The sequence below is a fragment of the Adiantum capillus-veneris genome, chromosome 1, assembly GCF_014529385.1.
Source record: "Adiantum capillus-veneris isolate H3 chromosome 1, ASM1452938v2, whole genome shotgun sequence".
NCBI lineage: Eukaryota > Viridiplantae > Streptophyta > Polypodiopsida > Polypodiales > Pteridaceae > Adiantum > Adiantum capillus-veneris.
This window is the reverse complement of record NC_140931.1, coordinates 122,405,883-122,433,406: the sequence shown is the minus strand read 5'-3', so window position 1 is coordinate 122,433,406 and position 27,524 is coordinate 122,405,883. Positions and strand designations below refer to the sequence as shown.

At 39.8% G+C, this 27,524-nt stretch overlaps 1 protein-coding gene and 4 pseudogenes across 1 annotated transcript; 4 read left to right on the top strand and 1 right to left on the bottom strand.

The window, feature by feature from the left end:
• The first annotated feature begins 458 nt into the window (after positions 1-458).
• On the top strand, positions 459-1,685 carry LOC147465470 (uncharacterized; annotated as a pseudogene).
• Positions 1,686-9,555: 7,870 nt separating this feature from the next.
• LOC147465469 (uncharacterized) lies at positions 9,556-10,134 on the top strand (annotated as a pseudogene).
• A 2,819-nt stretch (positions 10,135-12,953) lies between these two features.
• On the top strand, positions 12,954-13,532 carry LOC147465468 (uncharacterized; annotated as a pseudogene).
• Positions 13,533-13,779: 247 nt separating this feature from the next.
• Positions 13,780-14,351, top strand: LOC147465467 (uncharacterized; annotated as a pseudogene).
• Positions 14,352-15,369: 1,018 nt separating this feature from the next.
• LOC147465466 (alpha-dioxygenase 1-like) lies at positions 15,370-24,294 on the bottom strand. The gene is made up of 10 exons (XM_086511702.1): positions 24,148-24,294; positions 21,922-22,182; positions 21,527-21,709; positions 20,937-21,070; positions 20,598-20,814; positions 19,202-19,347; positions 17,884-18,114; positions 17,536-17,738; positions 16,412-16,655; positions 15,370-15,853 (listed from the first exon to the last, which is right to left on the bottom strand). The coding sequence occupies exons 1-10, from the start codon at positions 24,259-24,261 to the stop codon at positions 15,628-15,630; spliced, it is 1,959 nt and encodes a 652-aa protein (XP_086367828.1). The 5' UTR covers positions 24,262-24,294; the 3' UTR covers positions 15,370-15,627.
• Between the last annotated feature and the right edge of the window lie 3,230 nt (positions 24,295-27,524).

The following is a 27,524-nucleotide window of genomic DNA, read 5'->3' as shown; positions in this document are numbered from 1 at the left end:
CACTTTGCACCTACCAAAAACAGCCCAGAGCTCCTTGGCCCTACCCAAGTTGGGCATATCCCACAATCAATGCATTCAAAGAGCCGACATCTCGGACACAAAGCTCCTCGAGTACCTTTTGTGCTTTATGAAGTGCACCACATGTGGCATACATGTCGACCTTGACAATGCCAAGCACGACCTTTTCTTTCAACAACCACTGAATAACAATATCACCGTGAATTCTTTTGGCCATATCAGCATCTTGAGCACCACCCACAATCAGTGCATTCCAAGAGATGACATCCTCGACAGGATTGCAAGCGTACGTGATTGCATTTGGAGAGAGGCCCTCACTCTCCATCAGCTGAAAACAGCCCAGAGCTTCCTCACCATGATGCCTTCAAGATGCAAGAATATGTGATTGCATCTGGAGAGACACCCTCGCTTTGCATCCGTCGAAAACAGGCCAGAGCTTCATGGCCAGGCCCAAGATGGGCATATCCTGCAATCAATGCATTCACAGAGACAACATTCCGGACAGGAATCTCCTCAAGCACCTGAAGTGCACTACATTTGGCATACATGTCAAGCGAGGCAGAGCCAAGCACAACGTTTTCTTTCAAGAACCACCTGTATTTTCTATTCCCAGGAACGTCTCTCTCTCCCTCTCTCTCTCTCTCTCTCTCTCTCTCTCTCTCTCTCTCTCTCACACACACACACACACACACACACACACACACGTGCCCAAGATGCTGATATGGCCAAAAGAATCCACGATGGCATTGTTAGTCTGTGGTTGTTGAAAGAAATATGTCATGCTTGGCACACTCTAGGTTGACATGTATGCCAGATGTCGTGCACTTCATAAATCACAAAAGTACTCGAGGAGCTTCCTGTCCAAGATGTCGTCTCTTTGACCTACAGTCAGTTCATTCCAAGAGACGACATCCAAGACACGATTGCAAGCATACGTGATTGCATATGGAGAGTTGCCCTCACTCTCTATCTGTGCTGAAAACAGCCCACAGCTTCCTCACCCTGATGCCTTCAAGATGCAAGCATATGTAATTGCATCTGGAGAGACACCCTTGCTTTGCATCCGTCGAAAACAGCCCAGGGCTTCATGGCCATGCCCAAGATCAGCATATCTCGCAAGCAATACATTCACAGAGACGACGTCCCGATCAGGAAGCTTCTCAAGCACTTTTTGTGCTTAATGAAGTGCACCACATCTGGCATACATGTCCAGCCAAGCACGACGTTTTCTTTCAAGAACCGCTTCTCTTTTCTTTTACCCGGCAAAAAGAGCCGAGAGCCGAGAGATTCTTAGTCCTGCCCAAGTTGGGCGTATCCCGCAATCAGTGCATTCCGAGAGATGACATCCTGAACAGGAAGCTCTTGAAGCACTTTTTGTGCTTTATGAAGTGCACAACATTTGGCATATATGTCGCTAAGGCAGTGCCAAGCTTATGTGATCGCATCTGAAAAGACATCCTCGCTTCCCACCTGCTAGAAACAACCCTGAGCTTCTTGGCCCTACCCAAGTTGGGCATAATCCGCTATCATTACATTCAAAGAGACGATATCTTGGACAGGAAGCTCCTCGAGTACCTTGGTGATTTATGAAGTGCACGACATCTGGCATACATGTCAACCTAAAGGGTGCCAAGCACGACATATTTCTTTCAACAACCACTAACTAACAATGCCATCGTGAATTCTTTTGGCCATATCAGCATCTTGGGCACCACCCACAGTCAGTTCATTCCAAGAGATGACATCCCAGACACAATTGCAAGCATGAGTGAATGCATATGGAGAGATGCCCTCACTCTCTATCTGTGTTGAAAACAGCCCAGAGCTTCCTCACCCTGATGCCTTCAAGATGCAAGTTTTTGCATATGGAGAGACACCCTTGCTCTGCGTTGCATTTATACGCCTGTATAACAAAAATTATACGTATAAAACGTCAATATATGTTGTATCTCCAAATAATTACTGAATAGCCGTATAAAACATTTTTCGATCGATATATTTTTTGATCGAAAAGTATTTCAATCGAAAAATATATCGATTGAAAAAAAGTATATATATACAATCGTCGCCGTATTCAATCGAAAAGCGTTGTGGAATTTCTTGGAGTTTGGAGTGCTTGGAGCTTCTGAGAGTTTGCCAGATAGAGACAGCGTCTTCAATTTACAACGGTTTTCAGGTATATTTTTTAAATTTTCAATAAATATTAACTTTTTTTTTGTGTTGTGCCAGACTTGTGTGGTGCAGTAGTTTCGGCTCTCACCACAAAGTTGGCTTGCAGGTCGTAGGCCACTTCGTGGTGTGTAGCCATATGGCTCACTCCAGAGGTGTATAGAATATAGTTTCCTTTCCCGTGGTGTGTAGTTATATAACTCACTCCAGGGAAGGCTTAGGGTAAATTTAGATTCTCACTCGTATGGTGTAGTAGTATATCTCTCACCATAGAGATGAGTTAGGATTAGAGGTCGACTCGTGGAGTGTAATAGGCATGATGCTACACCTCTCACTTCAGAGTGGCCTATAAAATTTACAATCTTAAAGTAGATCATTATTGATTATTCTACATAGAAGCACAAAAATTAACGTTCGTCATTTTAAGAGTGTAGAGATGCATCCTTTATGCCCTCTTCATCTTAATAGGACTTTCGTTATTTTTGTGCTTCTATTTCTGTAGTAACATCATTGTTCATCAGCAGATGACTTGGTGTTACTTTGAACGTAGATATATACAACAATTGATTTACATTTGAGATTGTTGAGCTGTTTGCTAATGGTTGTGTTGTGAGTGCCACACACTCCATTAGAAATAGCTTATAAAATTTACAATTTTAGATTAAGTTTTTCTGTCATATGTGTTACATAGAAACACAAGCATTACCACTCGTTATATTAAGAATGAAGAGATGCATATTTTCATGCCCTCTTCATCATAATGTGACATACTGGTTACTCGTGTGTTTCATATTCCAAAAGAACATCATTTTTCATCATTAAATGACTTGGTGTTGTTTTGGACGTAAACACATACGATAGGTAACTTACATCTGCAATTGTTAATTTATCCGCTGATAGTTGTGTTGTGAGTTCCACACACTTTATCAGGGATTAGATTGATAAAAACTATCAATCTATTTTACAACAGCATCCAGGACTTGTGCTGAGAATATCTCACACTAGTTGAGCTGTTCACATATACGATTTTCCAACCCTTTAGATGTAATTCCTTTCATCATCTCACACTTCTGCACATAGCAGGGTGCAGTTCTTGTACTGAGAGCATCTCACACTCCTGGCATGTTTCTCTCTCTCTCTCTCTCTCTCTCTCTCTCTCTCTCTCTCTCTCTCTCTCTCTCTCTCTCTCTCTCTCTCTCTCTCTAAATTAATTTCCATGGTCGATTCGCACAATGTGGTTTGTAATCATAAGATTTTCTCTTTAATTTGCAATAATTTAGTATTGTTTAATAAATTTGAATCATCATTTAATATATATATATATAGGGTTAACACTCATTATATAATAACTATGTTACTATGGTGTACAATCATTTCGTAAGATTCTTAATTTATAATTTTGTCATACAGATATGGCAGACACGAAGCTAGCGAAACATCAACGAAATTTCGTCTCCGAAGTGATTGTGAAACACTTCCATTACTCGTCAGAGGCAAAGATTAGGCGTTGTTTAAACCCTGTCGCTCCGGAGCATTTTTATCAGCTTACAGAGACTCTAACCAAGTCTGTGTTTGAGCAGCTCCAGGCAGAGTTTGCACCTGCTATTTTTGACATAGCCCTCCTGACATCAGGTGCTTTAGTAAACATGGTCAAACAAACCATTGGACAGATCATGAAAACCTTTCAAGAACTGAAAAATCCTGCAATTACTTCCTTGCCAAACATAGCTGAGCGCATACATCTTGTGCAACAGCTTTACATGGAGTTCAAGAGCAAGGAAAAGTTAGAAAGAGCAACAAAGCGTGCAAGAGTGGTAGCCAGCTCTTCTGAAGCTGCTGTTGAACCAGAAATCATTCTTAGAACAGAGCCTGCAACATCATCCATTGCTACATTAGACCTCTCTCAACTACCACCTATTTTACACCTTTTACCCGACACAGCCGTCTTCAATATCCAAGCTCCATAGCTAGGAGAGGGAAGATGGGCACATGTGAAGCGTGTGGGTGTCACACATCCCGCTTTCAAAGATCAAGTGTATGCTGCAAAAGTGTTCAAAGTACACTTACATGGGCCCACCATGGAGCAACAGGTCAAAGACGAAGCAACAATTTTGGATATTTCACATCGAGGTATTATCTACCCTCTTGCCATGGTGCGCCACGTGGAGTGACCAATGCTCATTTCAGGATGTTGGAATGGCAGCCATGTGGAGCAATGGATCAAAGAATGCACTGCAGATGGCAGCCAACCTGTCATCCGCGATTATGTACTCACTGCAGGAACACTAGAGCTATTCCAGGAGAATATTTTTCAGATCATCAATGCTCTCCTCCAAACTCTAAAGTATATACATTCGCATAACGACCTCCACAATGATCTACACTCTCGGAATATGATGCTGCATTTTGGCAAAAAAGGTGTTTATGCCGGCATTGTGGATTGGGGTTCATGCACCAAAACAAATACCACAGCCGGTTTTCCTCCTCTACGTGATATGCAGATAGAAACTAGAAAACAATATGAGCGAGATTATCCATGGGCAGCCCCCGAATGTATATCTAGTAATCCTCCCTCTTAGACCAAAGCTATGGATATTTATTCCATGTGTCATACATGTAAACACATTTTGAAGTGCTTACCAGAGCCCCAAGAACAAAGCAAGAGACATTTTTTGAGTAATGTACTTGCTCATCTTGAAACCGGCAAGCACCTAAACCCCAAAACCTGGCCTAATGCTTTTGACCTCTCCTTATGTTTAAATGGTGCCCATAGAGTGGGTTACAACATTGAAATGACATCTGGCTTACGACCAGCTGATGATTAATGAAAACACAAGTCTCATGATTTCATCATTGTTTTACTTTTGGTGTCAGATTTAATTGTATGTTTAATTGAACAAAATATCTATGTTTGTCATTTGATATACTGTCCAATGTCAAATTAATTGAATGGGTATTTAAAAGTAATTACATGTTCACCTAATATGCAGATATGGAAGAAGAACTCAACCACACTGAAGCTCAGGCAATTTTTAAAGAAGAACAAGTTAGATGTGGACAAGCAGATCTTTCTACTATTGCGAACATTGAAGAAGATGAATCTGAGCTGCAGGGTGAACCACTAACCCTTAAAGAGTGAAAAAAGCTTTGCCCTAATCACTTTGTACGCCATCAACTATTTCAAATAAGTGGCAATGCAAAAGATACAGCTCCATTAAAGCTCTCTGATTTGCAACATAAAGGATTGACACGTTTATTGCTGCAAAGGTTTATACGACAAGAGAGATGACTACCAAACAACAACCAAGTAGCAATTTACTTTATCCAACAATGCTATGTTCGATATGTTTTGCTAAAGAGAGTGGATTGGTCATATCGTCCAGGCACCGCTGGCGTTGGACGTGGACGCATTGTAGAAAAGGTGGCAGCACGCAATGCAAATAATCCAATGCCTCCTCGCAAGCGTCCTATTGTTTTACTTCCTCAAGAGTCAGAAACACTGACTGAATTAGCCAGCCAAGGACAAGACCTTGCCAGCCAAGGAGAAACACCGACATGCTTCGTGGCCGTATTCTTGAGCTTGAAATAGAGTTAAGTGATGCACAAGAAAAGCTTCAACGATATGAATCATTGTATGGACCTTTGCCAGATGATACTACCACTTCACATAAAGATGGTGCTCAACCATCCCCTGAGCTAGGAATTACAGATTTTACCATAGACCAGCTTATAGCAAATCTATCAAACTGATAAGTCACTCACAAGCTTTTTGTAATCTCAAAATTATATCAAACTCTTTTCGATTGAGTAATTTCCCAAAACCTTGTTGTAATTTCAAGCCTACATCGACTTTATGTAATTGTTATTCGGCAAGATATTATCGGCAATTTATATTTGTGTGTGAGTAAATATGTGCGTATGAGAGAGAGAAAGAGAGGTTTTGATGTGAACGACAACGAGATACCACTTTCTTTCATCATATGCAAAAACTTGTTAAGTATTACAATGGTAATCTTACAAATCATCTCCATCTTCAAAAACTGCAACCATATCATCTACTTCGTCCATATCTGAGCATTCTAAAACTATCTCCCATTCCATATCATCTTCATCATCAACTTCTACAGAAATAGCTTCATGCGTTTGGAAGACTCCATATTGCTTTTGAGCGGCTCTAGTTGCAATGTTTTGAGGCTTATAAATAAGTCTCATATTGAAAAAAACATACACCAAATTAGCAGCCCGTTTAGTAGGAATTCTGTTTCGCTTTTTAGTGTGCACAAAGTCGAATGCTGACCAGTTTCGCTCACAACTTCCACTTGATGCAGCTACTGATAAAACTCTAACTGCAATGTGTTGCAACTCCACTTTCTCTCCACCATACTCCTTCCACCATAAAGGTGCACTTGTTTTGCCAATGGCATCTATATGCCACGGGTCCTGAAACATACCAGTTCTGTTGGCATAATCTACTCGCTGATGAAAAGTTGTTTTTCCATCTTCGTGCCCTAAGAGTTGGGAGCACACTGTTTTGAAGTCGGACATAACTTCTTTGTTGGCAGATTGCTGATGCATTTGAAACTTAGGATCCAATACAAAAGCCACACCATGCAATGGCGTATGCAACTGCACCCAACACTTGTTAACAATTGTAATCATGGTAGCTTTATCCTTTGCACCAAAACTGACATTTTCTCTTAGCTTGCGTATAGCCTCTGACATATACCAGTAGACCCGACCAAAAACAAAATAATCTGTGTCAACTGCTCTCAAAAGATATACAAATGGCTTTGACACAGTTACTATTCTTTCTACATTACGCCAAAAGACTGGCAAGTTTACTATTTGCGCACATCGACCAGCTGCTTCCTGATAACTTGGATACTTGCTGAGCCATCCATCCCATCTTCTGTCTGCTAAGGTTTCCATCAATGCAGGCTTCAACTCTTGAAAAGCAGCAAGAACATAGTATGCCATAGCAAACTTTGTTGCGCAAAATATTTGCAGATCTTTATTTGGTGACTTGGTTCGAAAAAGAGCATATGAAAATTGATGCTCTCTAATGAATTTCACCACATGATTTGCATCCAATAAAGTTTGCTTCACACATTCCATTTTACCAATATCTTTTAAAAGCAAATTTAAAGTGTGAGTTGCACATGGTACTCAGGAAATCTCCGGATACTTGACTTGAATAGCTCTTCCTACTCTTTTGTAGTTGGCTGCATTATCTGTGACAATAGCAGTCACATTCTTTGGTCCACCTGCCTTTGCAATTGCACGCTCATACACCCTTGCTAGGTAGGTGATAGTCTTCTCTTTCAATGAGCCCCTCTAGGGTTAATAAGCATTACATTGATTAAAGGTTTTTTTTGACAGTTAGTCCATCCATCCAATGCTATGGTGCATCCATATGCTGGAACAAACTCTAGGACTGTGCGTTTGAGAATGGCTTCAGTACTGTCTTTGACTTTATCAAGATATTCAGTTTGCATCTTGTTATAGTGAGGAAGCACAAATCCTTTTTTGGCTGTACTCATCAAAGCATCTTGAAATATTGGATTGCGCATAACATTGAACGATATGCCACACACAACAAATGCTTGTGTCCATTTTAAATGAAACTCAAGCAACCATTGTTTACCTAATGCTTCAGGCATTGTCTGTCCATTGGATGACGCTCTGCCGGATTTGCTTGTAAAAGGAACTCCTCCTGATGTAGAAGCATGTCCATGAAGAGGGTTCAATTGAGAACTTTGATCATCTACTTGAGTGGTACACACCTCTTCTGTTGCCTCATTTCATACAGATGGTTCAATATTCGTATGAATATTTTTAGAAACATCACCTTTATGTTTAGCTGCAAGAATCAACTTTACTTTGCGAGAATACATGGCAAATTTTTCATGAATATCTTTTGGTGGTGCCCCGCACTTTTCAACATTGCCAGGGACTTTAAACAAATGCTCTTTAATTCTGGTTGCATTACCACTGAACTCGTGGCCACAAGATTTACATTTAAGTCGAGATGTATTTCTCCCAGCTTTCAACTCATGCACATAACTCCACTCTTGTCCTTTCACCATGATGCACAAAAATAGTTTGCTAGTAAAAACAAAGTCAATGATCATTTTCATAATCAAAATCAATTAAAATATTAAATTAATTTAACTAACAATGATTGAACGAAATTAAAATAATTAAAAACAATGATTGAACAAAAATACAATAATAAAAAACAATACCATTGGATTACATATAAATTGCATCGATTTATCTAAAGTGCAAGCTTGTATCTTTAACACATTATGATAATCAATAATTACAATTAAATCAAGTATTAAAATGATTATCATTATAAATTACTATACATACAAGAGCTATAAGTGACATTTTTAAATGTCAAAACGATAATCACTTACAATACTTGATAATTATAGTATCTATGTAAAGTGCGAACAAAAAGTTCTTACACTTTACCATAGATTTTTAAGCGATTATCTATCTACAATGCGAGCATATGTATGCTCTCACACAGTACGTTAGATTTTGTAGTCCAAATAAAGATAAGAGAATATCAATATTTTTGGACATGTTTTTTTTTACTCTAGTGAGAGCATAGCAGTGTGAATAGCTCTACACAAAACGTAAAAATATAATTTTGTTTCATTATATTCATTTTGAAGTGAGAGAAAATCTCTACACATCAGAATCGAACTTTAAATTACATAAAATTAATTTTTATGTAATTATATTTTTAAACTAATTATCTCATGTGAGAGTACACTCTACACACAACGATAATATCTTACTTTTTTTTATTAGTCACTTTCAAGTGTCAATTAATTGAACACATTGACAAGTGATTCTTATAATTACAGTTTGTATCAGGTGAGAGATTAAACTCTTCACAAAATACAAACTTTCAACTATTTACTAAGTTTTTCAAAACAAATTCATATATTTGAATCACAAAACTTAAAATTCTATTGAATTTTAAATTTTATTGCATTCAAATTGTTTTATTTTTTTACAAATTACATTTTTTGATCGTTTGGTGAGAGTACTCACATGGAAAACACTGACTTTGAAAGCTAGTATGAGGCCTTTCGCGTGTTGCTATATATACTAACATATTCAATCGTTATAATTTTTGATCGAAAATACTTTCGTTCGAAAATAATTTCGATCGAAAAATCAAGAAGTTATACGATTGGCCATTTATGCTGATGTGGAACCGTATAATACGGCCGTATAATTTAGAAAAATGAATAATACGCCCATTATTCGCGTATTATACGTCTCCCGAATAACGAATAATGCAACTTAGCCCTTGCTTTGCATCCGTCGAAAACAGCCCAGAGCTTCATGGCCATGCCCAAGATGGGCATATCTCGCAAGCAATACATTCACAGAGACGACATCCCGGTCAAGAAGCTCCTGAAGCACTTTTTATGCTTGATGAAGTGCACCACATCTGGCATACATGTCCAACCAAGCACGATGTTTTCTTTCAAGAACCACTTCTCTTTTCTTTTACCCGGCAAAAAGAGCCGAGAGCCGACAGCTTCTTGGTCCTGCCCAAGTTGGGCATATCCTGCAATCAGTGCATTCCAAGAGACGACATCCTGGACAGGAAGCTCTTGAAGCACTTTTTGTGCTTTATGAAGTGCGCAACATTTGGCATACATGTCGCTAAGGCAGTGCCAAGCTTATGTGATTGCATCTAGAGAGACATCCTCGCTTCGCCCTGCTAGAAACAACCCTGAGCTTCTTGGCCCTACCCAAGTTGGGCATATTAAGAAATCATTGCATTCAAAGAGACGACATCTTGGACAGGAAGCTCCTCGAGTACTTTTATGATTTATGAAGTGCACGACATCTGGCATACATGTCAACCTAGAGGGTGCCAAACATGACATATTTCTTTCAACAACCACTAACTAACAATGACATCGTGAATTCTCTTGGCCATATCAGCATCTTGAGCGCCACCCACAGTCAGTTCACTCCAAGAGACGACATCCCAGACACGATTGCAAGCATACATGATTGCATATGGAGAAATGCCCTCACTCTCTATTTGTGCTGAAAACAGCCCAGAGCTTCCTCACCCTGATGCCTTTAAGATGCAAGCATATGTAATTGGATCTGGAGAGACACCCTTGCTTTGCATCCGTTGAAAACATCCCAGAGCTTCATGGCCATACCCAAGATGGGCATATCTCGCAAGCAATACATTCACAGAGACGACATCCCGGTCAGGAAGCTCCTCAAGCACTTTTTGTGCTTAATGAATTGCACCACATCTGCAGGCATACATGTCCAGCCAAGCACGACGTTTTCTTCAGCCAATATCGATATTGAGTCTCGACACTGTTGTGTGCCGAGGATAAAACAGGCACAAAACACTTCCAAGCTGCCAGCTTCGCATATCTCTTGTGCTTGCTGCTCTCTCTCTCTCTCTCTCTCTCTCTCTCTCTCTCTCTCTCTCTCTCTCTCTCTCTCTCTCTCTTAGAATCTCTCTCTCCCCCTCGATATCTCAGTTTTTTTTTGCGCAGGGAACACCTTGCTAAAGCTTGCTGGAGAAAGGAACTGCCCTGACCTTTCTCTCTCTTCGCGTGTCTTTTCCTTCTCTCGCTGAGCACAGGCCGCGTGCTGCCTCTCTTTCTCTCTTTTCGCGTAGGCTTCCGCCGTTTCTTTCTCTCGTTGAGCGCCGGGTTTGCAGGCCCCACTTGCGTGAGCAAGAAAATTGCTCCATGTGGCAGGGGGGAGCCGGAATTCCCTCCCCAAGTGCACTTCATCTGGCATACATGTCAAGCGAGGCAGAGCCAAGCACAACGTTTTCTTTCAAGAACCATCTCTCTTTCCTATTCCCCGGAACGTCTCTCTCTCTCTCTCTCTCTCTCTCTCTCTCTCTCTCTCTCTCTCTCTCTCTCACACACACACACACACACACACAAAGAGACGACATCTTCGACAGGAAGCTCCTCCAGTACTTTTGTGATTTATGAAGAGCACAACATCTGACATACATGTCAACCTAGAGGGTGCCAAGCACGACATATTTCTTTCAACAACCACTAACTAACAATGCCATCGTGGATTCTTTTGGCCATATCAGCATCTTGGGCACCACCCATAGTCAGTTCATTCCAAGAGACGACATCCTAGACACGATTGCAAGCATACGTGATTGCATATGGAGAGATGCCCTCACTCTCTATCTGTGCTGAAAACAGCCCAGAGCTTGCTCACCCTGATGCCTTCAAGATGCAAGCATATGTAATTGCATCTGGAGAGACACCCTTTTTTTTCCGAGAAAAAGATCCTTCTATTAGTTAATGAAAACTATCGATAGGGCTACATCCACCTCTGCAAGAGAGGGCTACAACAAGCATGATGGGGAGACTCTGCCAATGAAAAAGCAGCATATATACAATGAGGCTAAATCAAGAGATGGGAGGAGGGAAGAGCCCCACAGGTGGACAGTAGTGCCATCTGAGCACCCCTTGGACTATGGTGTAGAAAGGCCCAGGGCGCCAGAGTCGAAGGAAAGCCTCGCGGCGCTCCCGCATGCGGTCGGAGCTGCCGTGTAGTCCCTCAAGCTGTCCTTTGAGAGTATGGATCAGCTCTAGCCAAAAGTCACGAACAGTCTCTGTTGGTGGCACAGGGCGAGCCTCCAAGATGCGGAAACAGTGGGCCCGCCAGATGAACCAGAGAGCTAGGCCACTGATGAGCTCCCAACACTCCTCTCTCTCACTGCACCACTCCTGTGGAGTAAGCTCTGTAGCAGGCTGGAGTGTAGGTTGCCCCCCCTGCATCACTATCATCCTGCTGGTGGAAGATAGCTCAAACTGAAGTGCCGGGCCCGTGAGGGTGGACCAAGCCGCTGCCCCCAAGTGTACTGTCGAGCCGTGGAGAGGGCAGGCATCAGCCGAAGAACTCATAGCCACACCTGCTGGGCTGAGGGACAGTCCCAAAGACAGTGACGCTGACTCTCCACCAACTGGTCACAGGCTGCACATGCGGCCGAGAGACCACTATGCACAAGCCAGCTCCCTACTGCTGTGGCTCTGTGTGCAACCAGCCAGAACAAAGTGACGTGCCTCGGCTGTCTGGAGTCGCACACCCTCTGCCAAAAGGCTACCAATAATTTGACTGTGAGGCCCTCCTCCTGCCAATGACGTGCTACAGCAGGGCGGGCCTCTCTTTGTGCTACAAGTATATGACATCCAAGCCGAACAGTGTACTGAAAGAAGGGGACTCCTGGGCGGTCTGCAGAAGAGAAGGGGTCCCTCCATAGCCACTCACTAGGATCCCACTGTACTCATGCTAGTGGACAACACTCCCAAGCCCATAGCCTGTAGTGTCCAGTCTCAAGAGCTGCTGGGTCAGGGTCTATGACGCAAGTCCTCCCACAGATGCCCACAACTCGGATCCTCTGGAAATAGCACTCTGCTACCTGCAGGGCCTCTACTGCAACTCGCTGTAATCGTCCCCCACCTTGAAGCTCGAAGAATAGGGCTGAACAGTCTCTGAGGAGGCCCTAACTGAAATGAGAACCTCCATTCGTGTGAAGACTCCCATCCACCGGGGTGCTACTGGCTCGAGAGGCGTGAGCCACTCAGCTGGAACTGACTCTGAGATGGCCTGACACATGCTCTTCACCCCTCGATTGCCCTGTAGCTGGACACCTTGCACCTCCTCTCACAAACTGGAGAGACACCCTTGCTTTGCATCCGTCCAAAACAGCCCAGGGCTTCATGGCCATGCCCAAGATGGGCATATCTTGCAGCAATACATTCACAGAGACGACATCCCGATCAGGAAGCTCCTCAAGCACTTTTTGTGCTTAATGAAGTGCACCACATCTGGCATACATGTCCAGCCAAGCACGACGTTTTCTTTCAAGAACCGCTTCTCTTTTCTTTTACCCGGCAAAAAGAGCCGAGAGCCGAGAGCTTCTTGGTCCTGCCCAAGTTGGGCATATCCCGCAATCAGTGCATTCCGAGAGATGACATCCTGAACAGGAAGCTCTTGAAGCACTTTTTGTCCTTTATGAAGTGCACAACATTTGGCATACATGTCGCTAAGGTAGTGCCAAGCTTATGTGATCGCATCTAGAAAGACATCCTCACTTCGCACCTGCTAGAAACAACCCTAAGCTTCTTGGCCCTACCCAAGTTGGGCATATTCCGCAATCATTACATTCAAAGAGACGATATCTTGGACAGGAAGCTCCTCGAGTACTTTTGTGATTTATGAAGTGCACGACATCTAGCATACATGTCAACCTAAAGGGTGCCAAGCACGACATATTTCTTTCAACAACCACTAACTAACAATGCCATCGTGAATTCTTTTGGCCATATCAGCATCTTGGGCACCACCCACAGTCAGTTCATTCCAAGAGACGACATCCCAGACACGATTGCAAGCATGAGTGGTTGCATATGGAGAGATGCCCTCACTCTCTATTTGTGCTGAAAACAGCCCAGAGCTTCCTCACCCTGATGCCTTCAAGATGCAAGTTTTTGCATATGGAGAGACACCCTTGCTTTACATCCATCGAAAACAGCCCAAAGCTTCATGGCCATGCCCAAGATGGGCATATCTCGCAAGGAATACATTCACAGAGACGACATCCCGGTCAAGAAGCTCCTCAAGCACTTTTTGTGCTTGATGAAGTGCACCACATCTGGCATACATGTCCAGCCAAGCACGATGTTTTCTTTCAAGAACCGCTTCTCTTTTCTTTTACCCGGCAAAAAGAGTCGAGAGCTTCTTGGTCCTGCCCAAGTTGGGCATATCCTGCAATCAGTGCATTCCAAGAGACGACATCCTAGACAGGAAGCTCTTGAAGCACTTTTTGTGCTTTATGAAGTGCGCAACATTTGGCATACATGTCGCTAAGGCAGTGCCAAGCTTATGTGATTGCATCTAGAGAGACATCCTCGCTTCACCCTGCTAGAAACAACCCTGAGCTTCTTGGCCCTACCCAAGTTGGGCATATTAAGAAATCATTGCATTCAAAGAGACGACATCTTGGACAGGAAGCTCCTCGAGTACTTTTGTGATTTATGAAGTGCACGACATCTGGCATACATGTCAACCTAGAGGGTGCCAAACATGACATATTTCTTTCAACAACCACTAACTAACAATGACATCGTGAATTCTCTTGGCCATATCAGCATCTTGAGCGCCACCCACAGTCAGTTCATTCCAAGAGACGACATCCCAGACACGATTGCAAGCATACATGATTGCATATGGAGAAATGCCCTCACTCTCTATTTGTGCTGAAAACAGCCCAGAGCTTCCTCACCCTGATGCCTTTAAGATGCAAGCATATGTAATTGGATCTGGAGAGACACCCTTGCTTTGCATCCGTTGAAAACATCCCAGAGCTTCATGGCCATACCCAAGATGGGCATATCTCGCAAGCAATACATTCACAGAGACGACATCTCGGTCAGGAAGCTCCTCAAGCACTTTTTGTGCTTAATAAAGTGCACCACATCTGGCATACATGTCCAGCCAAGCACGACGTTTTCTTCAGCCAATATCGATATTGAGTCTCGACACTGTTGTATGCCGAAGATAAAACAGGCACAAAACACTTCCAAGCTGCCAGCTTCGCATATCTCTTGCGCTTGCTGCTCTCTCTCTCTCTCTCTCTCTCTCTCTCTCTCTCTCTCTCTCTCTCTCTCTCTCTCTCTCTCTCTCTCAGAGTCTCTCTCCCCCCCTCGATATCTGTCTGTTTTTGCGTAGGGAACACCTTGCTAAAGCTTGCCGGAGAAAGGAACTGCCCCGACCTTTCTCTCTCTTTGCATGTCTTTTCCTTCTCTCGCTGAGCACAGGGCGCGTGCTGCCTCTCTTTCTCTCTTTTTGCGTAGGCTGCCGCTGTTTCTTTCTCTCGCTGAGCGCCGGGTTTGCAGGCCCCACTTGCCTGAGCAAGCAAATTGCGCCATGTGGCAGGGGGGAGCTGAAATTCCCTCCCCCATTATTGTAGTATAGATTCACTCACAGTATGTGAGTCTTGCCAAAAAAAAAAATAAAAAAATACCAATCTTGTCATCAACAATGACATGACAGTTGCCATCACAATATGCCACATCCGAATTAATGTTAGAAAGATTTACCAATGAACCTTCATAGTCTCCATTGTTTCAAACAGATCGTAACATCCTTTAGCCCAAAACATCAAACAAAGTGACTTGCTTACAAAATGATACTAGACCTCAAACAAAGTAACTTGCTTACAAAATGATACTAGACCTGTCAAGTCATTCTTTATTGACACGCTAGGAAATATGAAGTAGATATAATATATTTATAGATTCTAGAAATGATAGAGGGATATCCAAATGGCTTGTCATACTGATGGTAATTATAGATTGGAAAACGCCTTAAGAAGGAAAGATCATGTTGCTTTTATGGGATACGGAACAATATTGGTATAAGGTTTTTACCAGGTGCATCTGCACTCCAAACAGAGAATGCACTTATGTCTGGATTAATCCATCGATCAATGGTGTGCTTATAGTGACGAGCAAGCACATCCTTTAAGCTCTCAGTGTTGTTCACCCAATCTAGGCCTTCCTTTGTGTACACCTCATCGTTGAACTCCGATGTGAAAAAACGATCTGCTTCTAATCTCCTAAAGAGTTATCATCACAAAAAATTCTTCAGGAAAAGTACAATAAGTTCTTCTTCCACTGAGACTTGTGTTGTCTGTACCTTCAAAGCACAAACATGCTTATGAATGTAACATGCATACATACATGTGTGTGTGTGTGTGTGTGTGTGTGTGTACCAAGCATGCTTATATATAAATATGTTTATGTATGTATAGGTATAACACACACACACACAAGCATGCATATATATATATATATATATATATATATATATATATATATGTTTATGTATGTATAGGTATAACACACACACACACACACACACACACAAGCATGCATATATATAACACATATATAATTATGTTTATGTATGTATAGGTATAACACATACACAGAAACACATAGTCCTTGCGGGGGGACACCCTAGCATATATAAGACTTTATAGTTAGTGTCTCGTTGAAAAGGAAACATTATTAGCTTTCTTTTTTAAAAATTTAAAGCAAGAATATTAACGATCTTCACAAGTGATTTATCTTATACAAATTATTCTTCAAAATCTACGAGACATAGTTTTTACCTTGATGCCATGAGCAAAAATATATGGAAGGCAGTCTCACTAATTGCATAGCCCTTTATTTTTTTCTCCGCCATAAGTCCCACAAGAAGGTCCATTAGTTCAACATTGTTTCCATAAACCTCATGGAGTGTGGCAATTGTATCCTCATCATCTGTAAGATCCTTCCAGCTTTTTATCGGCACCATGAGAAGCTTGCGTCTGAACTCATTGTACCGAGGAACATGTCGCTCTCTATCACGATAGACTGCATGTAAAAGTTGATGATTAAATTCTAAACAAAAATCCATTGTTTTCTTCCTTTCTAATAACCACCATGAAGCAAGTTTTTGACTTGATTTCACCATCTTACAGAGAAATCAATAAGTGAAAAATGTTCTCAAATAACAAAAGATCTGTTATAATGAAATTGAAACAAAAGCTATGTCTATGGAGGCCTATGCAATGACTAAAATAAATAAATCAAATTATGCCAATGCTATTTAGAAACTTAAATATGTGTTGGGTACAAGCACATAGACTGCTTGCTTCTTAAAGCATCTTCGTGTATCACGAACTAGGCACAAATTACAAAAGTGCACATCACTATAAAACATTCTAGTGTTGCACAAATCTCTCTCTCTCTCTCTCTCTCTCTCTCTCCCCCCATGAGAGAGAGAGAGGAGGAGAAAATCAAGGCAGCCAGTGTGAAAAATCAAAGCAACCCGTTGAAGGGAGAGAGAGACGAGGAGAAAATCCCCTTGAAAAATTTAAGAAAATACAATTAAATTGCAAAAAAAACGGTTATTTTAAAAAAAATTCTCTTTGAATCTGCCTGAAGAGAATTTTGTATGTTTGCAAAATTAATTTTCTCTCTCTCTCTCTCTCTCTCTCTCTCTCTCTCTCACCCAAAAAACAAAGACACACACACACACACACACACACACACACACACACACACACGTGCATTCATGACCTAGAAGCGGAACTATGCATTAGTATTTGAGCATGCATGAAGTTTTGCATTTTGGGTTTGTTGTGAGTGAATTTTAGAAATAAAAACTTAATTTATGGTTTTATGCTTTCGGCAGACTACACTACATTAAATTTGCATCACTTTTATTGTATATGGATTTCATACTACTCACTTTCCAATGATGGCAGGTCCACAAGGTTCTCTCTATCTTTTGTATCAACATCTTGGGGTATCAACTCTCTCATCCAGGTAGGATAATTCCAAAGTGTAAGAGCTCCAGAAGATTGATGTCCCATGGAGACAAGCAACGTATCAAATCCCACTTCTTCCAAAAGTTTCTCACCGTCAACGTGTATAAGGTTAGCAATTGGAATCCTGCATGCATAAGTTTGGAACTTCTATATAGTCCTCTTATACCATGTGGTTTATTATGTACATGATAAATTTTTAAAATTTCATTGATTATTGTATCTCCTTATTAAATGTAACTTGTGTGGTCTTTAAGGAAAGAATCTCATACTCGCTTTCAATTTCAGGAACTTTGGTTGCTTTGCTTGTTGTATCGTTGATGTTCCTCAAAGTAATAGAGTCAGGCAAAAGAGAATGCATGCGATAGACACCAACAAAGTCTTCTGTAAGAGAATAGGGTACTCCATGGTTGTCAGGTTTTCGCATGCCGATATATCCACTAAGCAATTGTGAGCCTGTATGACCAAAAGCATCTTTGAACTTCTTTCCAAGAAGTCCATACCTAGAAAATGGATGTTTATTAATCAGTATTCTATATCAATCTTACAGACATGTACATTTAAATGAGCGCCAAATAATACAATTCACTCTAATTTATATACACAATGCTCACAATACGACAACTTTATGTCTTGTTAACGATATATGCAAATGTCTAGACTCATTACAATGATCTATGATACTATATTTCAAAGTCTTTTTTATGCATGATTTATGAAAAGCTTGTAATTTAAAATGATATTTTGAGTTCCACTCCAGCAAAAAATTGTTTCCATGATGAGTCAAACGTCTTTTATTGGAATTCCATTTCTTAAGGTTTTCCATGCCGAGGCTCAGTGTGCCAAGTTTTTGGTTGCTCTAAGCTAAACAAGACCAGGTATAGGCCTTGATGGTGGGGAACATGATTGGAAAGTGAGGCTCTCCTCTCAAGGGGGGCAGTGGAAAATGGATATGGAATCGAATTGACAAAAAATCAAGAGTGTCCTCATCTCCCTTGCTTATTGAAAGGAGATTATCCTTGAAGAATACTGAACATAAGGTTCTTAAACATTTAATTCCTATTTTGGATTGCGAGTTCGGAAAACATCTTATTGGGATTGAACTTTTTTGTAGCATTGGTAAAAATTATGAAATACAAAAGCAATTTACTTTCTCAACTAAAGAAAAATGATGTGTGTGCGCGCGCGCACACGAGCATGAGAGAGAGAGAGAGAGAGAGAGAGAGAGAGAGAGAGAGAGAGAGAGAGAGTTTTGATATTGTAGAAGATGGAGGAAGAGAGGCTACTTATAAGAGGACTTCATAGAGACATTAAAGAGATTTTACAATAAAAGATGGAGGAAGAGAGGTGAATAGAAACATGGGAAAGATGTAATAACCCATCAGAGACCTCTTTTCAAAGCATAGGATGCCCTTCCCTTTCTTTCATCTCTATATATATAATACATTTAAACCTTTGTATATGTGTGCATATATGCGTTCATATGTGTGTGTGTGTGTGTCTATTTGTTTATTCTTTTCTTTCATTCTTTCTTTATATGTTCATATATATATATAGAGAGAGAGGGAGAGTTTTTATCAAAGGACTTACCAATTTGCTCGCAATCCTACATAAAGAGTGTCCATCTTTAGTAGCTCAATAGTCCAATCGATTGTATGGACTTTTGCTATCACAGCTGCTACCACTAAACGAGCATATCGATATAGTTGCTCATCAGAGTAATGCGGATGCCTTGACTGAAATGTTATCACACATAAGTAAAATTTCCACGAGACCTCTATATATTAATTTAGTTCTCTGAAGTAATGCTGTCATTATGTTAAGGGCATAATTTCTTTTTATGAAATCACTATAGTTTGAGCCTAATTAACTATTACACCAACATACCTTATATTGCTCCTTTTACTAACATATATGCATCACAGTCCTAAAATAGGACATGCATTCTTTTGATATATTTTTTCGAGCCTATTTAACTATTTCACAACATACCCCATATTCTTCTGTTTACCAACATATATGGATCCCAACCCTAAAATAAGGCATGCATTCTTTTAATATGTTTTTTGAAGGTCCTCATTAGTTTCCTTACTTAAGATGTCATTCAGTTAAAGTTACTAGCTAGAGATATTGATCCATAGAGATGCATGCAATGCAGTTCAGCAAGGGAGAACCTCCCCCACCTTTTCAAGGACTACTCGGGGATCTATGGCTTAGCAGGAAAGGTATGCAAGTGGGTACAAAAGACATGGAAGATTGGGCTCTACAAGAACGAGTACCTCTTCTTGGGTGGGAAGGTGATCATGAGCCAACCACTTTCAAATCAGCACACAAATTCTCAAGTATTGTTACTAAAAACACATATGAAAGACTAGGAACAATCAACTATTCAAGAGCATCATTCAGACAGCCAAGTTCATAGAGATCATCAAGAAAGCAAGGAAGTGATTATTTCCATTGGAAAACGGAGGAACTCTGAAGAGTGAAATAAGGTTATGACTGCATCAATATCGAAAGTGTATCGGTAAGTGTCTTATCTTTAGCCAGCCTAGTGTTCTACCTATGTCGTGGGGTAGCACCCCTATTAGTTGATGTATTGATGGTTGTTGGAAGATGTTACGGCTTGACACTAGTAATTGTAAGTTGTTGGGTTCTTAATATAATCCATTCATGATTGTGAGTTTTGAAAAAAAAATCATTCAGTTATTTATTGTGGTGATTTGAGAAACGATAATTCCTAACAATGCTCTTCAGTATGTCATGACATTATCTCCTTGTCTGTACCTCAAACTATTCATGGAAATTATTGGCATCAGCTAAAAGCAAAATTCTCTCTTGCAGTTTTGGATGACACTAAAGACTCAATGATGAATATGTCAATGAGAGGAAATAGAAAATTTTTATATTCTTATTCTTTTTCTATACATTGAGAGATATTATAAGAGAGAGAATTATTTAGAAGACTTCTAGAAGTTACAGCACATACCTTGATCTTATCACAAATAGCATTGTGCTCTTTGATAAACAATATTTGTAACAGGGAGACACCAACCCAACTATTACGAATGTCACCAGCGATGGGTAATCCATCTTCAAGGCTAATCTCCAATAGTCCATTATCTCCTAATTTCAATTTTCCATCTTTGAAAGTACGAACCTTCGCCAATGTTTTGGAATTGTTTCCATAAATGACACTTCCATCCCTATATGCCATTGAGAAATCAGAAAGATAACGATGTCATGTCCCACATGTATTTGAAGATCACAAAATTTGATTCAAGTGAAAAAAGCACAACGTACTTCGTCAATAAAAAAGAAATCTTACCACCAAGGAGTTCTTATATTTTTGTGTCCAATTTGTACCTCATAGTTATCGACAGAGTATTGTTTAGTAGGATGAAACTTGTAAGATTTCAATGGGCATTCGGAACTTACAGAAGAGGGAGCCACTAATTCAACCTATTTAAAATTAAAGAAGAATTAGTTAGCCAGCTATAAATGCATATATTGATCATAATGATAACTAAATTGAAGATATATAAGTAGTAAGAAGACTATCATGTAAACATATAGATTTTTAGAAACATAAGGTACTTCAAACAATGTACTCCCCTTCTTATAATCATCAAAATTGAGCAATATCTACTTCACATAGAAAAAGAGATGCAAACAGTAAATTACTTAATTAGTAAATTTCCTCAATATTTATGTAGTGGGTTATGTAATTTCTGGGAATCATTTTAGATTTCAATAGTAAACTATTAAGAAGGTATACCTCACTCTATAGCTAGGTAAAGAAGTTGCCCTTAGGATTTGTGTAGCTAGTCTTAACATACATGAAGTCAAGTGGATAACAAAGATAGGCTTTTGATAAATTTAAAATCCACGAGCCTTTAAACTTGAAATATGTATTACCTGTGGTGAATCCATATCCTCTTCATGGTCGACCCAATCATGGATCATAAATTGAATCCATGCTCCAGCAAGCATATTGAATTGTGTGCCATTATCCACAAGCTTCTTCCTTGCTAAGAGCTTTGTTGCCACCAGGGTTGGATGAGGATCGTTTAGATTTGGATTCGACTTTGATTTCTTATTCTACCAAAAAAGGACCTCACCAATAAGCCTACCAAAAGCTCCTATTCTAACCATTTAAATTCTTATTAATATTTTTTCTTTAAATCTAGAATTATAGAGTGAAAGAAACATAGTAAGTATCCATTTTTCTAGCAACTACGACACTTTGGATTGAGGTGTGTCCCTAGAGAAAAACGTTCCATTTCCAAAACTTGAGCACGGTAGAAACTTACGTCATAGTTGGGGGAAGGTGCAAGGTTGCGACCAAAATATGATCCTTGTTCACCCGCATCTGAATTGAAGGGGTCGTTGAGCTCACCATTGGTAGTGCGATAAGGGATCTCCGATGGATTGAAACGGATATTGATAGATGCTTGGCCCACATTGATCAAACTGTAACGCTGATGGAGACCTCGCCTAACCTCCAAATATACAAGTCCCAAAAATACTGGTAGTCGATGCCAAGGATAATGCTGATCTACCGTGTGGATCACCTTGCCACAAAAAGATTATAATAAAGGGTATGCACAAGCAAGTACACATTTGGGGTCTACTTACGAAAACTATCTTGAAAGACAAGCAACAATGACATGCACACGACCTTCATAAAACCATTCCTTGAAGGGGAATATCTAGCATGTCTCTCATTTTATACAGCTAGAGACTGTTATACACTTGACCTTGATGCTTTATTGGAAACAAGGATAATGATATGGGTGGAAATTAGGCATATAGAGATAGTACTGTCTAGCATGGACACGTAACATGGAGTCTACTTACCATGTGTAGGATTTTTAATTACCTAGGTCATAAACCATGTTGCTTGCATACCTATTTGCTCAATAGGCTTTATGATTCCGAGGAGAAATAGCATATATCTAAATTAAAAGAAAAGTTTTTTCAATTGTATTTTAGAAACAAATCAAACAGGGTGAAAGTTCACTATGGCCTACACAAGGCTATGAGAAGAATTTACTAATAAAAGATATTTTTTTAAGAGAAAAAAAGAAAGAGTTATATTTTTTGAAAAAATTGTTATCATAATAAAATATTATTATTTTTTAAAATGTGTAATGAATTTTTTAGATTGCAATATATTTCGAAAACATAAAAATAATGTTTGAAAACCCACTTGGATGTATTGTAACAAATTGAGAAAAAAAATGAAGCTAGACGAGAAAGATTGTAATGTGTGACCCAATATTTAAAGAGAGAAATACACACATATCAACACCTCTCACAAAGATCCAAAAGAAATATTTTAAAAAAAAGTTTGCTGCCATATGGCACTAATCCGCAAGCTTTATCAAATGGTCCACAATTGCACCAAAAATCCAACCCGCTATTAAGAACCAAGGCAATAGGCACGTTAAAAGAGAGATTTATGAATTACACATTGAATGTATATTGTGTAGAAGGTTTCTCGGAAGTGTGCTCTTCTAATTGGTAATGGAGTCAAAGTGTGCATTTTCTTACAAATACATTACTTCACAAATTGCGAAAGGGAAACAAACTATTTGTCCAGTCCCCTAGCTCAATCCCATTGAAGCCAAAATGCCTTTAAAAAGAGGTATTTCATGTACATGCAGTGAAATTTCGAGTGGTTGTGCTTGCACAATCCTATATCGAAATGCCCTTGATTTAAAGAATCTCCAATTTTTAAGAGCATCTCCTACACAAGAAGATTTAGACATGAGATTCTCTCATGTAGGAAAACCGAGTTCTTTTCGAGCTTCCGCTCAGGAGGCATCACGTACCTAGCTAGGTAAGATTGGGAACAAGGAACTGCGGGCCTAGTGGGTAAGATTGGGGACAGGAACCGCCGGTCCCCCCCCCCCTTTTCGATGGTCCCCTGCCGCCAATCGTACCTAGCTAGATATGTGGTGCCTCCTTCAAAGAAGCTCATGATGTTGAGATAAGTCACAATGTGGGAATTATTGTGAGAATTTGTCTAAAACTTCTTGTGTATATATAGCTAGTGCCCCGTTATCACTAGCGGCTCAAAAATTAGCAGAGTCCCTTTCAAGAAGCTCCTTATACAAATTTCTTTTAGCAGCTATAGCTTCACCTCAATCCTTACGCCACCTTATAATAATGCATAGTAAGACATAGTTAATAGAGATACTTAAACTTGTTTAATAGCTAATCATCGGCCACCTCAATGGATCAAAAGAAAAACTAGAATCCATAAAAAAAACAAGCGATTTTAAGTAGCTGCCGGTGACCTTGTGTAGTGCATGTTATGGTTTTATAAGAGCTAGTGTATATCTGAGAAATCTTTAACGTGACGTAGGAACCTTCCCACGCGTCTTGAACGTACTGAGAGAGAGAGAGAGGGAGAGAGAAGCTGTCAAGGATCCATCTCTGACGAGTTTTGAACGCAAAACATGAATGTGTGTGGGTGGGTGAGTGGAAGAGAGAGAGAGAGAGAGAGAGAGAGAGAGAGAGAGTATTTTTACGAGAAAGAGAAACTTGTCGATAAGCGTCATTTTTGAGAAGAGAGGTGGAAGCTCCGGCTTCAGCCACTCCATGAAGGCCGTGTTAAAGCCCAGCAAAGTATCCAGTAGCCCCATTTCTGATCTGCTTTCCTGAAAGAAAGAAAGAGAGACAGGAAGGGAGATGTTATTTGCAGCGATACTGCCCAGGTTACAATATATACCGTCCCAGAGAGAGAGAGAGAGAGACCCAGCCCTAGACCTAGCTGCCCTAGGTCCTGTCCGGACATGCTACGTCTCTGTCGAGAAGGAAGAGAGAGAGCGCTGCGCAACCACTGTTCCCATTCATGGCGCACAAATGGGGGAAAGAGCCACGAGAAGAAGGTGACAATTTGACAAAATAATGACGTGAAACCCTGCAAAGGTGTACCATATACCATTGCTTGGCTTATGGCAAACGATACACGTTGCAAAGCTGTACCGTATACATAACTTGACTTAGTCGGAGAGGAGTAATAGTACTCCATAAATGTATGCTTTTATGTGTATCCTATACTATGGCTTAGTCGAGATGATGATTAATAGACCTCATAAATGTATGCTTTTATGTATACATATAAAAAAATTAATGGTTTTTGATAACATAAAGAGTGTTTAGTAAAGCGTTGATTTTTGGTGCAATTGTGGACCATTACATAAAGCTTGTAAATTAGTGTCACATAACAAAAAAAAATTAAAAATATTTCTTTTGGCTCTTTGTGCGTGGTGTTGACATTGGTGGACCCATCTTTTTAAAGAGCCATTGAATATTGGTTTAGTCATCATTTCTTACACTCTCGAAATATATTGTAATCTAAAATCGTTGTTACGCTTGTTTTCGAAAAGTGTAATACTTTATTGCGAGACAAAAAAATTTAAATGTTAGTGTCACTTTCTCTTTCTCCTCTCACAAAGAACCAAGAGCTTTCACCTTGTTTAAATACATACACTATGTATATTGAAATATTAGTACTTTACAAATAAGCTCTTGATGAGAGACTACTCTTGGCATTTCTTTAAGTTGAAAACCCAATAGCTTGAGTACATTCCTAGATTCCCCCTTTTTTTTTTTGAGTTGTCCCTTCCAAACCTACGCAACGTTTTTTTAGGTTGAAAACCCAACTGCTGAGAACATTCAAGAAGGTAGGAGTATCGTCACTCTATTTGTGTGTAGAAGTTCTACTTGAATCTTTCACTCAAGATACATGTAGTAGTGTTTGAGGAAAATTGTATTCTTTTCGAGTTAATATAATTTCTCTAAGCTCACACTTGTGAGTATGATCCAAAAAGATTGACAATATAAAAGAACAAGAGATATTCAATCCTAAGAAAAGAACAAGGTGCAAGTTCTTTTATTGTTGTTAGGGCCGGACTCAATCATTTCGTTGACTTCTTTGAGCTCTTCCTCGAGTTTAGCTCTTGCATTTTGCAGTTTCTCACTATTTGCTTGTGATGTACCTTTTTCATCATCCTTAGAGTCGGGCCCCTTGAGTATGCTTGCAAACAAAATGCCAGGACTGCGAGCTGTTGATACACTTGTCGCCTTACTTCCGTTTGTACAGATGGAGCCCTGAGGAACCCCGGCTTTGAGGGTTTTTACTTCGAATTTACATCCTTGATTTGATCCCATTTTTTCTCTTGTTTCTTCAAAGAATACTTTTTCAGTCGAAACAGTTATGTCATTTTCCGTAGTTGGAGCTCTTGACGAATTGGGACGCGACATTTCGGCATCATGACACGGTCTCAAGACCAAGCCATCACCTACAATTGTGAGTTTTGCCAAAAAAAAAAAAAAAAAGGTGAAAAGCTGATATCGGCATGCTTAAACCATAAAATGAAAAATCGTGTGAAGCTTGAAACAAAGTGAGGAACAGTGTTCGAGAAAAGTGCGCCTCAAGCTTAGCCTTGAGCTGGTTGCAAAATCAAAGTAGTTGGTTGAGGGGAGGGCAAGAAGGAGAAAATTCCGCTCAAAATACATGGAAAATAGTGTAATAATCGTACATATATTGATTAGTATTGTAAAATTTTCAGTTCAGATTTGTCTTGGAGGGATTTTTGTATATTTGTGAAAATGATTTTTTTCCGAACACTGGCGAGGAAGAAGGTGAAGGCAAAAGAAGATTCTAATGTTTCACACGAAAAGGTTGGTCTAAATCAATGTGGAAAATGATAAATTTTAGATATTCGCCTCTCTCTCTCTTCTTCGAGAAGACTTATTTTTATAAAGCAAGTAAACATGTTGCACCTTTGCACAATTCAAAAGTCACTTTCTATCAGATGGAACTTGTAAAAATATATAGATATCCTAGCGAGTCTACCATTCTTGTTTTAGGTTTTAATTATTTTTTGCTAAGCTTATAGCACATTTTCTGCAAAACATCAGATTCATTGTGTAGAATTGTGAGAGAATCCTTAATAGATTCCTTTATTTATTCTAAAGTATAAAGAGACTTTTAGGTTTTAATCAATTGTGAAGGAGGTGCATACCAATGTTAGAGAAAAACCGGGGTCTAGTGTATTTTAACCGGTTGAAATTGTAAAATCTTGGATAGATGTTAAGCTTGCCTTTAAGAAAACCAGCAAATTTAGACATGTTTTAGTGTAATTATCGACAAAAGCTTCAAATTTTGACCTAAAAATCGGGAGAAATTCAAGTTTCCCATGATTTTGACCGGTGTGGGAAAATGTATTTGTCTAGCCCTGGTGCATACATTCAACACATAACTTTCATGCACTTGAGCGTACTAGAAATAAAAAATTTAAATGCTAAGTGTAGAAGAAGAGAGCTAGGCAAGTACTTAGATTTTTTTCATTTTTCATAGTGATTTGGGCCCGTCTTTTCACGTGAAACATTGGGAATCTTATTTTGTCTTCACTTGGTTTCTTTTCAAGCCTTGCTTGATTTATTTTCCATTTTATGGTTTAAGCATGCCAATGTGAGTCTTCACCTTGTTTTTTTTTTGGCGTCGGTAAAGACTTGTCACTTCTTATAATGTTACCCTTCACTTTTGCAATTTTAATCTTGCCCTTTCCTGTTGCATTTTTCGAGCATATGTTTTGTAAAGCTTTCTTTCAAGTGAACCACTGAGTGACACGGGGATAGCCTCTCTTTCCTTGAAAATTTTAAACTGCATTATATATAGTATGTTTTGTAAGGCTTTCTTTCAAGTGAACCATTGAGTGACATAAAGATAACCTCTTTTTCCCTGAAAAATTTAAATTATATATAGTATAGATAGATGGATGCAGGTCCTTCAATTCTAATTGTGAGACATGTGTCTCTCAAGGGAGCTTCAAAGTATTGAAGAAAAAGAAACATTGTCCCTTTCAAATGGTATTTCCAAAGCGGCATTCATTTTTAA